The 18,125-nt window shown below is 35.6% G+C and overlaps 1 protein-coding gene across 1 annotated transcript; it reads left to right on the forward strand.

Annotated features, from left to right (window-relative positions):
- Window positions 1-1,688: 1,688 nt before the first annotated feature.
- Window positions 1,689-4,864, forward strand: LOC149200026 (binding partner of ACD11 1-like). Its single transcript, XM_089402577.1, has 4 exons — window positions 1,689-1,862; window positions 2,839-2,914; window positions 3,169-3,285; window positions 4,217-4,864. Exons 1-4 carry the CDS (start codon window positions 1,744-1,746, stop codon window positions 4,532-4,534), a joined length of 630 nt encoding a protein of 209 aa, XP_089258703.1. The 5' UTR covers window positions 1,689-1,743; the 3' UTR covers window positions 4,535-4,864.
- The last annotated feature ends 13,261 nt before the right edge of the window (window positions 4,865-18,125 follow it).

Here is an 18,125-nt window from a genome sequence, read left to right on the forward strand (position 1 = left end):
AATAAGGACGTTGATAGCCATGCCAACAAAGCAATTGAAAGACCAGTTGGGATGGTCAAAGAGAATAATGAAGTTTATGAAGAAAGTATCCCTTGACCCCCTCACCCAATATGAGGATGGAGAAAGTATACCATGATCCACATGGACCTGCGTAGGCTCCCAGGGGACCCGAGACAGTTTGGCAATCAACAGCAACAGGTCTCTCTTCAACAAAGACCAATAATTCAAGACCAGAAACCACAAAAAAATGAAGAAATGCCGCAAAGTAAGAGTGAGGAGACAGATGAAGAATCATCGCATAGGTACCGTTGGATCTCGGAGATTGACTTCAGTTGTAGTGGAAGAGGATCTCGGAAATGACGTCGCAGTTGTCGATGGTGGCAGATCTACAGCCATCGGACGCTTTCTTGCACGAGAGTTAGTCAAAGAGGAAAGGCAGCATTTTAAGCAGGAATGGTATTTTGGAGCAGAGCTTAAGCGGTAAGCGGTTTTAGGAGGGAACCACTCGATTCCACTCATTGATGGACATGTATCATGAGGGTGGAGTGAGAATACCACTTTTAAAGGCGGGTATTCTCCGCACAATTTTCCCACCCGAAATCCCTGCGAGCCATTGGATCTATCACAGGTGGATCGACGATGGTGGTGTGACGCGCAAGTTGTTTGACCGGTCAGATCTGACAGGGGATTTTCTACGGTGGAGATTGAGCCTAATAAAGAAAAGCATTGAAAATTGCACCAAGGCTTCGAAAAAGCGGAAATAATTATCTACCGTGTGTTTGTGTATATTCCAACTTTTTGAGGATAATGGTTTTTGGCTATATCCGCCTTTTCCAAAGTTAAGTGCATGTTTGGTCTCCTTTCCCTCTTTTTTGCAATATATAAAAAGTAACCAACTGTGTTATAAAAAATAATATATGAACGATAAAACATATATCATTAAACAAACAAATTATGAATTCGAACTAACACATTGATAATAGCATTTGAGAAATACTAGATCACTTCAAACTTTTCCTCAAATTATTAATCCAAACTTATTAAATCTAATAATATTAATATTAATATTAGATTTAATAATAATAATAATAATAATAATTTTTTAACATTAATATTAGATTTAATGATGTTACATCCCATGGCATGATAACAAATTTTATAATAAAACTATATTAAATTAATATTTTCAAATATTACAATTTTGACATGGAAATATTTAAGTTTTATAAAATATGTCTATTTAACCAATAGCAATAACCATAATTTTTTTTTAATTCTTATGTTAAATTATATATATATATATATATATATTTTAACAATATAATTATTTTCATTTTTATCTTATGCCCACATTAATTAATTATTTATTTTTTATTATTATTATTTACATACTTAAAACGCTTCCATTTTACTGATTGTAAAATACACATGCACATGACATGCTAACCGCGCATCTTCTGAGTTTGCACAGAGATTGATGGATGCCCTTCAGATTGAGCCTAGTATAGATTGGCAAGTAACATGTGGCATTAATTTAAAAATAATTGATAAAGAATAAAGTTGAGTTCCTTTGGTAGCTGACGTGATTGATCATGATTCACTAACAACTAGTATTAATTTAATCAATCTTCATTAAGTAAATAATTATGCTGAATGTCGCAGTATTTATATCACATTAGTGTTTGCTATTCACTCACAATTCGATTGTGCATCGAAGCATAACAGATACTCGAATTATTGCCAATGGCCATTTCTGACGGTTACACAGTGCAGGTCTGTAATTTGTCTCCCAAAGCAACGAAAAACGATGTTCAGCAGTTTTTCTCATACTCCGGCATAGTAAAGAACGTAAAATTACAGAGGTGGGTGCTGGATTTTTTGTCTGAGTTTTATGTAAAAGTGTTTATTTCCAATTTATATAATTCCCTATTTTGTACATTAGTTGTCAACCTGGGTTAGGTTTTATCAGAGTTGCAGAGCACTGTGCTATTAAGAATTTGTTGAGTAATGAGGTGCAGTCAGAGAACAATAGTTGTCAACTTGGGTTTTATCAGAGTTGCAGAGCACTGCGCTTGAGTAATTGAGGGCAGTCATAGAATTTGTGGAGTATTACGTATTTTGTATAATAGTTGTCAACTCGGGCTTTTCCACAGTTGCAGAGCACTGGGCTATTAAGAATTTGTTGAGTAATAGAGTGCAGTCATAATAGTTGTCAACTTGGGTTTTTCCAGAGTTGCAGAGCACTGCGCTATTAAGAATTTGTTGAGTAATACAGTGCAGTCATAGAATATGTTGAATATTACCTATTCGGAACAATAATTGTCAATTTGGGTTTTATCAGAGTTGCAGAACTCTGCCCTATTCAGAATTTGTTGAGTAATAGAATGCAGTAATAGAATTTGTTCAGTATTACCTATTTTGTACCATGGCTGTCAACTGGGGTTTTATCAGAGTTGCAGAGCATTGAGCTATTGAGAATTTGGGGAGTAGTAGAGTGCAGTCTTAATAATATTTTTGGCTTAGCGAATTAGAGAAGTGATTTATGGAAAACGTGGTTGATTTAGTAAGACTTGACATTAATTAGCTAGGAAATGTCAAGCCAGGTAGTAGCCTTGATGTATATTTTTGCTGCTGGAGCTGGAGAACGCTCAAGAATTTTTATTGATATACATAGTTGTGTAAAACTTGCCAAAAATAACCTCTAATAGTATGTTTATTTTGTTTCTTTTGGGTTGCAATAGAGCTGGAGAACACTCAAGAATTTTTATTGATATACATAGCTGTGTAAAACTTGTCAAAAATAACCTCTAATAGTATGTTTCTTTTGGGTGGCAACAGGGCAGGACTGTGGGCACAAGTTGCTTTTGTGACTTTCCAGGAGCCCTATGCTTTAGAAACTGCTGTGCTTTTGAGTGTAAGTATATGAATTTCCTAGATTATCAGTGTTTTGTAATTATAAGGTTCAAAGAGTAAATTCTTTGGTGTGATTTAGTTGCTTGTGGATTTTGGTTGGAATCTTGCATTGTCCTTGAATTTGCCAGAATTGAAGATGTAAGTTTATTGAGGGTCAGTCTGAATGTAGTTTCTTGAGATAACGCTATTGTGTTGCAGCTGCCAAAAATATTAAGTAAAAATATGGGGTTTTGATCTTTTTGACTTGTTGAACAGGGAGCAACCATCCTAAATCAGCAAGTGTGTATAGTGCCATGGGGAGGATCAGAGGAGGCCGTTAATCGTTGGAAAAAGCATATGATGGAATTTCATGAAGAGGGCAACACATTAGGAGTATTTTTCATCTACTTATTTTCCTCTCTTTTTTAATGGTTTAGTGTGGGGCGATAATGTTCAAAAAAATTCAAGAAGATATCTATTTCTCCAAGATCACTCTAATACTGCATTTAGACATTGCTTAAACTGCCATAGCCATTTTTATATCAAATCAATTTAATCTTGTGCTATATTCGTTCCTGTAGAATTTTTCATGTCTGATCCTTCAATTTAATCTTCTGAGAGCTTTGGTAGATGGGTGCCATACATGGTCTTTTACATTTCTGATCCTCCAATTTTGTTTTTAGGGCTTTGGTAGATGGGTGCCGGGTAAAATATTTTCCTTTTGAAAAAAGGAAATTATGAATGCAAATTTTGTTTATAATTAACTTGATTTATTTTGACTGTGATGTAATATGAAATTTTTTAATTTTGATCTTAGTAAAACACTCAGTCTCTAAATTGCGAAGAGAGTTTTTTTTATATTCTGTGTTCTGTAACAATTTTATGTTTTGGTTTTTTATTGCAATTTAAATATATAATGATGAGTTAGATTATAATTTTTTATTGTTTAAAATGTATTTTAATTTATATAAATAAATTTGGTATCTTAAAAAATAGTTGGAATAATTAGATTGTACACATTATAGATCTCAAACTTATAATTCTAACTAATATCATAAATAAATTTAGCATACTTAAAAAATAGCTGAAACAGTTTGGATTCTACTAATTACAAATCTCAAACTTATGATTGTAATAAATATCTAAAAAAACATACTTAGAAAAACTACAAAAACCTCAATTTGACTATACTAATTGCTTCAGGTAATTGAGAAAGTCATAATATTTACACTGAAAATTTATTAACTTGTGTTAACAATGATGTTATTGGACCGTGGAAGTCCTTGATAAGCAACTGAACATCTTTCTTCCATTTTCTGACCAGGCAGCAGAGATGGTTACAACAATGCTTTCCAAAGGATATACATTAGGAAAGGATACATTGAGCAAAGCCAAAGAGCTAGACGAGAAGTACCAAGTCATGGACACTGCTGCAGCAAAGGTGGCAGATTTTGGCAAGTTCTTTGGGGAGATATCAAAAACAGTTTTGGTTGCTGCCGGGCATGCGGCTTGCAATGCAGGAACAGCAGCTGTCAACAGCAGTTATTTTGCAACAGGAGCACTGATGGTTGCTGGGGTTCTTGACAAGGCAGCAAGAGCTGCCGCTGATTTTGGTAATAGGAAAAATGCAGTAAAGAAATAGTTCTAATAGAACGTTGTTAGTCCCAATGCTTTATTTATCTCATAGTTGACAGCGAAACGTTGTTAGTCCCAATGCTTTATTTGTCTCATAGTTGACAGCGAAATGGTGTAAGTTTAATGTTACAGACACGTGACTGAGTTACATCTTTGAATGTGAGAATATTTAAAAGTTTCTTCTGTAATCATGATTGTGCACTGGTTAGAAAGTGTGAATGTGGCATGCAGTGAAATAGGTCAGAACTAATATGCCAGGTATGGATGGTTTAAAGAATCTAATAGATTAGAGTAAGGGCCTCTTCGCAGTGTAAATATGGTTTTTGGCATGTAAATATATGTTCTATTTATTGGAGTTTTTATGTATCAAATGTGTGAGATCTTAGGTGATTTTTCATGATGCATGTAATGTTGGGTTCTTATTTTTCATGATTGGTATCAGAGTTCAGAGAATTTGTTATTGGTTATATTTATCATGTTTATTTTGAAATAAAGTTTTAAAAATTATTATTCTTTTAATTATAATTTTAGATATATATAAATTTGATAAAGTGGAAAAAAAAATACACCAGTGAAAAGTTCGTGTAATTTAATTTAGTACAAAAAGAAAATTTGTATGGGTGAATGTTTTGTGTAATTAGAAACCAGTAATAAATATAATTTAAGTTATTGTAAAGGTTAAGAAAGAGATCTAAGTAAATAGAATGTGAATATGTTTAATTGTTGTGAAAGTTGAATTTTAAATTTTGAAAATTATTTTTAAGAAATTTACATATATATATATATAATTGCAACTGTATCTCACAAAAATGGATGCTTAATTTTTTTTAAAACACCTCATCTCCAACCCATCACTAATTTCTTATATCTATTTTATAGGAGCATTTCACTAGCCCCACTTGAAAAGTTAATGCAAATTCATTTACTGTGTAACATTTATAAATAATTAGTGTATTCTTTCACAAAATGCTATTTAATTTTGATGACAGCTTGTGAAAATTGTTTAACATTGCCTAAATTACTTCACTTATGTATTCGTTGCCCCTTTGAAAGAATGCAAGATATTCAAACATGTGATCATTGATATTATCTCAAAATGGGCAATTTGAATGAAGTAAGATGGGCATTTTGAATCAAGTAGATTTTTTGAGAAAGTAAGAACCATATGGATAAGAGTGAGTTTTATTTTTTAATGGACAAATATTCCTATGTTTAAAAGGAGAGTTTGATTAGTTGGTTATGTGGAGGTGGTGATATTCTCCATGCCAAGGTTTAATTTGCTCAAGAAGTGACATTTTCACACTTTATAAATAACTAGACCTGCACCTTGCACACTAAAGCTTTTTGAGACTTGCATTAAGGAATTGAGGTATTTATTCTTGATAAGGTTGTTTAGCACTTACTTCTGGTTCCAATGCTCAAGAAATAACACCCCCCACTTTACCAACAAACCAAGTCCCTGCAAAAGCAATGTTTTGTGAGTACAAATGTAATAATTATCTGCAACAATGTTGGATTATTTGTGTTGTTCCTATGTATTCATTGAAGCGTAACTTTTATATTGACATTGGATGAGGCATTGTCAAATCTAACATGCTAGTGTCAAATCTAACACTTAACCAAGAGACCAATTCCTTGTAAAGGAAAATTTTTCAGAGTACAGATGTAATAATTATGTGCAACAACATTGGTTTCCTTTGGAGCCATTGTTCCCTTGTACCATATTTCATTGAAGCATAACTCCTAGATTGGCATTGGATGAGGCATTTCCAAATCTAAAATGCTAGGAGCTATTTTTTTATGAGAATGATATAATAGATGTACAAGTGTGATGTGTGTTTTCAGCTATAAGTCATTTTTCATAAACAAACATAAGTTGTGTAGAATAATTGGTTATTGCATATGCAATTTCTCAAAATCATATTTTCCCAATAATACACATGTTTTAAACAATACTTGAGTTTTCTTATTATAATATAATACTATAATAGTGACAATAAATTATATTAATAGAGTTTGTAAAATTGTAGATCTATTAATATTATAAACTTCACTAGGTAAAATTCACAATAACGTACATATCATATATATGGTATATATTATAATATATCATACATATATGATTTATGAAACCAAGGAGAATCAATCCGCAAAATTCCAACTAGCTTGATAATAAAGTAAAGAAAGTTTATAGAGGGAGTTTCTTAGTCTATCTGAAGGGCTAACTATGAACTTTGTCAAGGCAATGGACTATTTGAAATAATTCTAAAGCTACAAGGTTCTCACTAACCATGAAGACATCTACGACCACCATTCTTACTACCACCTAGTTGATATTTCTTCAATGGAATCCAAGAGGCCATTGTTCATAGTTTATTCCCATATCAGGCCTTCAAACCTTTTCATCCCAACTAGCTCAGGAGTTCTTCATTGAACTCTATAACACTTCACATCAAAGGTTCTCTGAAGACTCCTTTTTAAGAGCATCCACCTTGCAATCAAGGCTTGAGTCTTACATCTAAATCCATACCAACAAAGGCCTTTTGATCACCACAATAGACTCGAAGCTTCTCTAGCCTATTTAAAGGAGACCAAGCTCCTGAGTTAGACTCGCTAAGAATCTTTTACATACATCCAAGTGAGTGAGGGGTTAATCTCCCATATCTTCTCATCTATAACTTCATACTTAATAGAGTGATGCATAACCCTAAACATTAGCAATAACCTAGACCAAATCCATCAATCTTATTCTCTAGATATCACATCATAAGAGTACATTAAATATCAACAAACAAGAATATGAATATTATACAACCATTATAGCTAGATTTACCACCTCATATCATAAATAGGCATCACATAATCCAACATATCCAATCAGTATGACGACACATAAATATACATAGCTTATAAACATCATTTCTATTTTATTAAACAATATTTACATTACAAATTTGAAGTCCACAAGGGTACTTATCTAATCATGATCAAATGTTACCTACAATTGATGAAGGATGAGCCATGTTCCATCCCACCATAGGATTAACTACACTGCAATATTTCTTGTAGTTGGCCACCCGCAAGACAGACCAAGAAGCCATGAGGGAAGTCCTCAATTAGCATTACAAGGTGGAGTGATTGGAAGGCCAATCCCCTTCATCAATTCAAACTCATTAGCTTTCTTAAATTCCACTAAGGTTAGAGTTAGCCCATGTTAGGAACTTGACAATAATGAGGGGAGGGGGCAGGGGGGGCGGCTAGGGGGTGTGAATCAATATTGTACTAATGGATCAACTTTTTACACTTTTTTCCTTCTCTTATAAATTATTAAATGAATCAATAATTAACCAACAACATATGTATATGATCATTAGATGAACTATGCATAACCATAAACATGAGTAGCAATACATGTGTACAAGTAGATCATCAACAACATATAATCATCAAGGCACAAGAACATAAACCATCATCACATGACAATAATGAATATAAGGTGGAAACCCTTCCGGGAGAAAAACCACCATCTTGTTTTGTCTTTGTCTTCTTATTAATAAAATCTTTTGTTTACATCATATCACTTGCCTTTGCCAATGTGCAAGTCCTGACTTGTGATGCATGCGAGCAACCAATCTTTGCAAGCCACTACCTGATGGAATCCATGTTGGAATAAGGAATTACTTTGGGGGGGGGGGGGTCGTGTTGATTTAGTAATGGTGAGATTCTTAAATCTTTTTCCTGAATATGCTTTTAGTCCTTTTTATTTTTTATTACTTATGAGAGCATTCATTCATAAAGAAAGTGAGAAGAAAGTTTTAAGCATTTATATGTTTATACAACCAATCACATGAGCAGCATACACATTTTGACATCATTGTTTTCATGTGGAAACCTAGAGGGAAAAAACCACCAAATTTTTTATTGTTTATAATGTAAATTAAGCACCTACTTAATTACATCATTTTTTTTGTGAGCACCCACTCATAGGAGGCATCGACCCCCTTAGGTTAGTAAGCACCAACTTTCCAAGAGGAACAAACCTATTCTGAATGTAGGCTACAACTTCTGCCTGCAGTCCTCTATTAATTCATAGACTCCCTTGATCTCATTCAGCAGCACTCTATCCTCTTCTCAGAACAGTATATCCTTAGCCCTATGTATTCTCTCACACAGACTCTTTGATATGCACCCTTTAGCTCTGCTCCCGTTGTTCGTCTCACAGCACACTCTCTACTCTCACTACTCAGCACATCAATAATACACTCTACTCCCCACATTGCTTGATGGCAATCGATGGTTTTGATTCTCTGATGTACACTTCACAATGTTGTCTCTACTGCTTGTGTCCATACTTCTTGAGTGTACCTCAGTATGGCTCCTCATGTTGTTGTTGTGTCTATTGGTTGAGCTTTGTCATGGCATTGAACATAAAAATGGGCTTTTGATTTCTTCATTGACTCCATGTGTAATCCACCATTCTAAGAATTTAATCTCAGTCTGCTTGCATACTCTACCGTGACTTCCCATGCTTATTCATTTCTCCGCAGATCTTCAAAAGTACTCAAGAATGGCCACTCTATTCCTCATTTAAATCTACAAGACGTGCATGGGAATCAGACGACCGTTTTCTCCATTTCTTCAGTTCTTCTCTGTGAACCTTTGTCCTCGTTGCCTTGTCTCAGCTTTCTCTGCCGATCTTGATAACTTCATAAACCAACTCCATTAAATCACATTTAATCTCTAGTTTCCAACCCATCCATTCTTTTAATTATTTGTATTATTATATCGAAGCCCCAACATATCATAATTCATTTAATTCTTTCACCTAGAACTTGTCCTCACTTGCTTGGTTGAGATTCTTGGGTTTGATCTGCGACAATAGAGCCAGACTTGCATAACTTGTATTACCAACAAGTTTCCTCCTACTCTGAAAACCATGTCTTTGATCTCCAAGTATCTGACTCTCATGATGTTAATTTTGTACATACTTGGAAGGTGTCTTTGGCCTTGGAGTTGTGCCTGCTTCCTCATCTTCACTATCTGAATTTATTTCTTCTAGAACTACGGACCTTATATCTGAATTTTCTTCACAATCTAATTTGATATTTCTTTTAGAGGACTCAGGTTGTGAAGCTATTTCATCTACTATCACATCAATTCAATCCTCAATCTTCTTTGTCTACTTGTTCTAACACTTATATCCTTTACTATGAGTAGAGTACCAAAGTAATATTCCCTTGTCGAGAGTCAAAATTTCCAAGATTCTTATCATTCCTTTTGATAAATCACTTGCTCTCAAACACTTTGAGGTGTTTAACTGATGTAGGTCTTCCCTTCCACTCATAGGGACTCTTATTACTATTAGGCCTGAGTTGATTTATGTTCGACAAATACGCTACTACATGTGCTACTTTTGTCCATAATATATGAGACACATCTGCTTCATCCAAAATTGCTCTGGTCATTTCCTGAACGGTTATGTTCTTTCTCTCCACTACTCCATTTTGTTGTGGAGTTCTAGCCATTGAATACTCTCTCCTAATGTTGTGCTCTTCACAAAATTCTTCAAACTCTCTTGAAGTGTACTCTCCTCCTCTATTTCATCTTAAGCATTTTATCTTTAAGTCTTTATCATTTTCTACTTGAGCTTTAAATTTTTTTAAATTCTTAAATGCTTTTGACTTTTCTTTTAAGAGCACAATCCAAGTGGCCCTGGTAAAATCATCAATGAGCAGCATGAAATATGTTTCTCCTTTTGGGTTTTTTTCTCTAGTTTAGAAACAAATATATGTGTGAATGAGCTCCAGTGGTCTTGATGAGGAGAACTCTTTTGACTTGAAATGAGTCCTAGTCTGCTTTCCAAATTGACATGACTTGCATATTGAGTTATTAGGCCTTGACAGTCTTGGTAATCCTCTCATAGCTCCCATCTTGCTAACTTTTATCAAACTTTAAAATTTCATATGGCCAAGTCTCTTGTGCCACAATGCTTCATTTGTTTTGCTTAAGTAGCAGTTAACCTTGGAATAATCAAACACATATACAGTATTGTGGGTTCTGATTACTTTTCCCACCATCTTTCCATTCTTCATGTTGTGGATCTCACAATATTTAGATCAAAAGGTCACATCATAACCATTATCACACATTTGGATAACACTAAGCAGATTGTGCTTGAGACCTTCCACATACAGCACATTTTGTGCTTTTGTCTTTTGATCAAGACTGACTATGCCTTTACCCTTGATTCTTGTTGGAGCATTGTTTCCAAAGGTGACATTGTTTCCTCTGTCCTTTTCTTTTAGTGACATAAATTTTCTTTTATCCCCAATCATATGCTTGGAACAACCACTATCCACATACCATTTGTTCTCTTAATTATGGGATGATAGAGAAAGTCCACACTGCATGCTATTTTTAGTCTTTCATTTCCAGCTCCCCTCAACCTTTTGGATAGTTGACTCTCTAGTATTTTTGGAATTAGATAGGTATTCAAACCTGCTTCTGCACTCACTTGTTTTGGATAGCTTACTGTCTAATATTTTGGGATTTAGATAGGTATTCAAACTTTCTTCTGCACTTACTTGCTTTGTACCTAAAATTATTACATTTAAAGCATTCTACTTTGCTTAACAAGGGAGAGAAGACATTTCGATCCCTGAGAGGAGAGTTTTGAGATCTAAAATTCTAATAATTATTATATCTAGGATTTTCATCTCTCTCAAATTTGATCCTTCTACAATCAACAACTTTGTTGTAGCTTTTTTCTATCTCCTATCATACCAATTGCTTTTAGAATATATATAAGCCTCCTATCCTCTGGGTTGATAGGAGACCAGTGCCTAGGGCATCTGAGAGGAGTGCTTATAAATATCATCAGTTAGGATTTTTGTTGCACTCCATATGTCACATAATTGGAAAATGGATGATTCAGGGCTTGGTTCAATAACCCTTCACCAAGGTAAACTCAAGCAAATAAACATTGGTAGGTGTGGCTAATCTCAAAGAGAAATGTCTTGGTTCTGGTGGCAGATACACAACAATATGAAGCCTAACATTTTTTCTGTAGCATAGATGAATAGGAGGAAGGAAAGGAGAGAAATCGATGCAGAAGGTTAGACATAACGCAAAATCGTAAGCAACAATCTCCAACAGAAATATGGAAGAGTGAGGAGGTGAAAATGCAGAAAACGTGGAGCATGAATTAAGGTCTCAATCTCTATGCCTCATGAATACATTTGTCACCAATTAGCATAAATAAATCTGTGTTTACATATAGGTACTGGGGCTATCAAATAACACAAGTAAATCTTTAGTTAACACAGGTACTTTTTACTACTTAGAAACAAACATACAACCATAAGGAGAGTGATACCAGCAACTTCATTACATTATTTTAGAGGAGGAAAGACATACATAAAGTGATAAACAAAGGGGAAACATATTGTGCATTGCTTTGATTGGAATCAATAAAACAGTTTCATTAATCCTTGAATATGGAGTCCAAATCATCGTTCCATTACATTTAGCAATTACACATGCCCAAGCACCACATGAATAAGAAAATCGAACCAAAGTGGAACCACTTTCTCTACAAACAAAGGGCCTCTAGAATGCAGAATTTGGGAACCAGTCTTAAGTGTTTCTACCCTATATTTATAAGGAGAGGGGGAGCTTTGAACAACAGTTACAAAATATCTCAGTCGAGCTCCAATTGTTTGATCGACTAGTTGTCTCGGCATGTGATGGATCTGTTGTCCAAAATGATTACAACAGATTTGATTGCTTCTTTAAATTGCAACAAAGTACAAAATAAAAAAACATGGGAAAGGTGAATGATGATTGAGGAAAATATCTCCATGTCATTCCTATTATGGCCTCTGATCAGGCCATGTATTTTCCATGATGTTCCTCTTTAGTTGTTCGGTCGGTCCACCTGTCGCTTTTCCCTTAACTACTTGAAATCCCATTGTCTGGAGCTGGGACTGATCAACTGTATTGCTTGTCACAGTGCAGAAACAGAGATCGACCTAGCATTCTTTCATTGCCTGACAGTGTGGAGCTCCATGTTGAGAAATTAATTCTCAGGTAACCTTCACATTGCTTCTTGAGTCCCATACCTCCATTTATCTCACTGAAGATGTGCATTGGAGCACAGAGGTGGGTTGTATCACTTTAAGGTAGACCCAACACCCTTTCCTTCAGATTGTGGTCCTTGTTGCCTTGACCTAGTGATCTTTGACAGTCACTATTACTCCTGATATTAACTCCTTTGTTTCCACATTCAATCTTGCAGTTGTCAACCCATATGCCTTTAGCTCTTTGTATTATACTATCGGAGCCCAATATTTCCTATATTATTTCCATAGTGTTATATCGAATATTTTCCTTATCGGAACTTTATTCTTAAAATACATTATGAAAACAACGAGTTTTGATGTCCTTGGCCCCTTTTGTTTAGCCCCTTTCTATTTTCCTCCATGGAACTGTGTGCGGTGACCGAAAACTTAGCCTTAAGGTGCTAGGGCATTTTGTTCTTGCCCGGGGCCATTTTTCCTTTTTTAAGAGATAGTGCCCTTGGTTCTTTAAGTTATTTTTGACCGTGTGCTAGCCCTAATATCATAGCCTCCTTATCAACACTTTTTCAATTATCAACTATTATAAAATTCTGACATCTTCAACCTCTGATATGACATCATCACGTCCACGTGGCACGTCATGAGTGGTGACACATGTCACCCAGATTTCCCCCTTAGGTGCCCTCAAAACCCTAAAGCTGCCTGCCATGTGTCCTTCTATACCGCCACATCATGTTAACATTAGATGCTACTGTAGCTTTATCGGAACCAATCATATATCACCACGTGTCTTGCTAGAGGAAAGAGAAAAGGGCCCGCCCACCTTTGGTTTTGCGATGAAATCCTTTGTTAATCCTTATTGGCACTCCTCGGTGGTTTTTAGCGCTATTGGAACTTTTAACAATATAGCAACGTTTTCAAGGTTTTCACTTTCAGAAGTTTCGATCCTTCGATTGTCAATGTTCTGATCTCCTTTGAGCTATGATATTGCCTACTCCAATGTATTGGACCTCCAACATGTAGGAACTCCAATATGTGATCGTTGATATGCCTGATGCTTTGATGTGAGATTGTCGATATCTCTGATGCTCTGATGTTGCGATCGTTGATATCTATGGACCTCCGATATGCGATCATCGATATTTTTTCTTTCCTGAGGTTTTAATCCTTGAAACTTCAGCAGACCATATTTTTTGATCCATGAATCCATTTTTCACATGTCGTTGGAAAGCTTGTTCAAAGCACTCTCCAAAGGAGAGGGTCCGATTTAGGCTTTGAATCCTTATTCTTCTTGGAAGATGACTTAAACATTCTCTGTGCATTTACTCTTTGGATGGTTGAAAACACATTTTGCAGTAAGTGACAACAATTTTTATGTCCAAAGATATGACACTTATAACAATGGCCATAAAATAAATATCCATGCCTATTGTTGGAGGACTTACGAGTTTGTGCGTGAAGGTACCTTAGTTGTCTAGTTGGTTGATTCGTTCTCCATTGATGATCCCCTCTTTGCCCCGCTTATCTTTTTTCTTTATTGATTCTTTATTGATTCTTTCTTGATGCTTCTTTGCAATGCTCTATGGTTCTTCAAATCCTGCAGACCTGAAGTTTATCTTCTCCATAGAGAATTCTTGTGTCTTTGAGTATCCCATACTTGTTTGGATTCCTAGGGGCCTTTGTATATTTAGAATCTGATCTAGTTTCCTTGTGCCTTCTGCAAATTTTTCATTTAAACCTTTCTCAATCTTCATTCCCTCAAGGTCCATTCTTAGAAAGACAACCTTCACCTCAAGACTCTGACAGTTCTCTTCCCATCCATGGATCAAATCTAGAAGAACCTCTTCCTTTCCTTTAGCATCTTCTAGTTTAACTTTCAAAGATAGAATTTCATCTTTGCATATCTTTTAGATCGTTTCCTTCCTTATCTTGAGCAACTCTTGTGTTTTCTCTTCTTCTAGTTTCTCATATGTTCCTTGTTTTTCTTCTAGTAGAAGGACTAAACTATCTTTGCTCTTAATATCTTCTTCAAGTTTTTTTATTTTTTATTTTTGATAAATAAAATCCTCATTATCATAGTTATACATACCTTCTTCAGCACGCTAATTCTTTTCCTTCAGTTGCTTATTATTTTTCCTTGCTTTCTTTAACTTATCAAGATCATTGATGAGTTCCCTTCAAGGTCCACTACTCCTTCTTCTTCTTCCGCTTCAAAGTTTGTAATAATTTGTTTCTTCGAGTCTATTCCAAATGCCATAAGTAAATACTTATCTGAATCATCCTCTAAATAGCTTTAACTGTCTGACTCTATGTTTGAGTTATCCTCTTTGGAGTAGAACCCCTTTTTATAGAAATTTTTCTTCTAATGTTTATGAGATTTGTTTCAAAAATTCTAATCATCTTCCTTTTCAACCTTTTCTTTGTAAGGGCATTTGGACGAGAAATGTCCAACTCTTCCATAGTCAAAAAATTTAAAGGCAAATTTCCCTTTATATTTTCCTAAGCCATGCTTCAGTTTCCTAGCTAATTGAGCCAACTCCTTATTAGATTCACAGTTGGAGCAGCCTTGATGATATTTTTTCTCCTTGCCCTTTTTGGATACTCTAAATGTTGCTTCCTTAGATTCAGACTTCTCTTTTCCTACTCTCATCTCATAGATTGTAAGAGTACCATGCAGTTGGTCCATCTTGAGATCCTTTAAATTAGCCATTTCTTCAATAGTTGAGACTTTGGCATTAAATCTCATGGGAAGAGATCTTAATATTTTCTGAACAATCATCTCTTCCTTGACCTCTTCACCAAGTCCTCTAATCATATTGGTTACTTCATCAACTCTGAGGAAGTATTCCACTATGCTTTCATCTTCACTCATTCTCAAGCTCTCAAACCCCATTCTAAAGGTTTGAAGTTTCGCCTACTTGACTTTGTGATCTCCTTCATGATTTTGATTAAGATTTATCCACACTTCCTTAGTAGACTTACAGTGCAAAATATTTACAAGTTATGATTGACTAAGACCAAAGAGAATTGTGTTCTTGGCTTTAGCATTATTTCCATACAATTTTTTACCATTTGCATCAGTGGGAGGAATATCAAGCACATTATAGTCTACTAGTACTGAAGTCCAAACATGTACTTCTAGGGACATAAGATACGCTTTCCTCCTTATTTTCCAAAAGGCATAGTTTACCCTATCAAATACTGGTATTCTTCTTGAGTAAGCCTCTTGACTCTTTTGCCTATAAATAATTCCTTATAGATCTACCTTCCAGTGGTTAGACTATTCCTTAAGGAACTTGGCTCTGATACCAATTGTTGGAATAAGGAATTACTGAGAGTGGGGGGGGGGGGGGTGAATCAGTAATAGTGAGATTCTTAAATATTTTTCTTGAATATGCTTTTAGTCCTTTTTATTTTATGTTACCTATAAGAGCATTCATTTATAAAGAAAGTGAGCAGCAGGTTTTAAACATTCATATTTTTATACAACCAATCACATGAGCAGCATACACATTTTGACATTGGTGTTTTGACGTGGAAACCCAGAGGGAAAAAACCACAAAATTGTTGTTTGTTTATGATGTAAATTAAGCACCTACTTAATTACATCAATTTGTTTGTGAGCACCCACTCACAAGAGGCACCGACCCCCTTAGGTTAGAAAAAACCAACTTCCTAAGAGGCACCAACCTCTTTTGAATGTAGGATACAAATTGTTCTTTCCATTGTTCTACTATTTCATACAATTTTCAAATTGAAAACAAGGGCATATACAAATATAGATAAAATACCAATCTAGTTGGTTGCATAAACAACTTATGCCCATGGTCCTCTACTATTCCACAGACTCCTTGGGTCTCATTCAAAAACACTCTATCCTCTACTCAAAATAGTATATCCTCATCCCTAAGCCTTCTCTCACGCATGCTATTTGCTACACATCATTCATCTCTACTCTTGTTGTTCCTCTCACAACACACTCTCTGCTCTCACTGCTCAAGACATCAACAATACACTCTACTCCCCACTTTGCTTGATGGAAATCGATGATTTTGATCCTCTAATGCACAATGCACAATTTTTTCTCTGCTGCCTATGTCCATACTTGCTTAGTGTACCTCAATATGGCTCCTCATGTTGTTGTTGTGTTAGCTGGTTTAATTCTGTCATGGCACTAAACACAAAAATGGGCTTTCGAGTTCTTCACTGACTCCCTTTGTGATCCACCATACTGAGAATTTAATCTCAATCTGCCTGCATACTCTATCGTGACTTCCCATACTTATGCATTGCTCCATAGAGCTTGAAAGTACTTAGGAATGGCCAATTTGTTCCTCATTTGAATCCACAAGACATGCATGGGAAGAAAACGATTTCTTTCTCTATTTCTTCAATTCTTCTCTGTGAATCTTTGTCCTCGTTGCCTTGTCTCAACGTTCTTTGCAGATCCCACTGACTCCATAAACCAACTCCACTTAATCACATTTAATCTCTAGCTATCAACCCATCCATTCTTTTAATTCTCTTTATTGTTATATCAGAGCCCCAACATATCATAACTCATACAAATTAAGCATTGTGATATCTCACACCTCTGATACCTTTAGCCCCTTGACACTTGGCTCCTTGAACATTTTCTTTCTCATAGGACTGGGCCTGTGACCATCAGCTTAGCTTCCCACTATAGCGTTATATCAGAGCCCATGCATATCGTAAATTTTTCAAAGTCCCAATTGTGTTTTAGCTCCCTCTACTTAGCCCTTGGTTCCTTTTACCTCCACATGAACATGTGCTAGATAATATTGGAGCCCCCTATTATCGTAACTTTTTCAAATACCGTTTTCATAGGAGTTACGAGGTCCTCACCCTTTGAAATGTTGACCTCTAGGATGACATCATGCTTTCGTCACATCTCCACGTGGCGCCTCCTAAGTGGTGACACATGTCACCTTGATTTGGCCCATTGAGCCACCAAAAAATGCCAAAACAAGTTTCCACATGTCCACCGTACTTCTACGTCATGCTGATGTCAGTTGCCACTATTGCTTCTCAGAGCCAATCACATGTCGCCATGTGTCCTACCAGAGGAGAGAGAAGAGTTCTCGGCAAGCCTTGGTTTTGCAACAAAGTCCTTTGCTAATTATACTATGCATCCCTCAACGCTTTTAACAATATTGTCAAATCCATATGTCGTAACTTTCAGTGTTAAGAAGTTTTGAGGTTTTGATGGCTTCAATATTTCGATATTCTGATATCCTCTTGCTCCGACCTTCGATGTTCCGATGACCTCCAGCTTCCGATATTCCAATATGACCTGCTCCAAGGTTTCGATATTCTCTGACCCCAAATATTCATCCTTCCACTCTGCTGACCTCTAATATTTTAGCCTGCTTAGGACTTCAAAACCCTGACTTTGTAAGACTATAACGTTTGATCCATGAGGCCATTTTCAGACTTCCATACACTGTTGGAAATATATTTCATAGCACTTCCGATTGGAGAAGGTCTGATGTAGGCTTT

The sequence above is a fragment of the Pinus tabuliformis genome, chromosome 2_1, assembly GCF_031772625.1.
Source record: "Pinus tabuliformis cultivar Carrire ecotype Pingquan chromosome 2_1, CPIR1, whole genome shotgun sequence".
In the NCBI taxonomy this organism is placed as follows: Eukaryota; Viridiplantae; Streptophyta; class Pinopsida; order Pinales; family Pinaceae; genus Pinus; species Pinus tabuliformis.

Coding starts and splice junctions, on each gene's coding strand:
- LOC149200026 (XM_089402577.1), top strand. CDS start 1,744: ATGGCCATTTCTGACGGTTACACAGTGCAGGTCTGTAATTTGTCTCCC. Junction 1,863..2,838: donor AAGAACGTAAAATTACAGAG/GTGGGTGCTGGA, acceptor GGGTGGCAACAG/GGCAGGACTGTGGGCACAAG. Junction 3,286..4,216: donor AAGAGGGCAACACATTAGGA/GTATTTTTCATC, acceptor TTTTCTGACCAG/GCAGCAGAGATGGTTACAAC.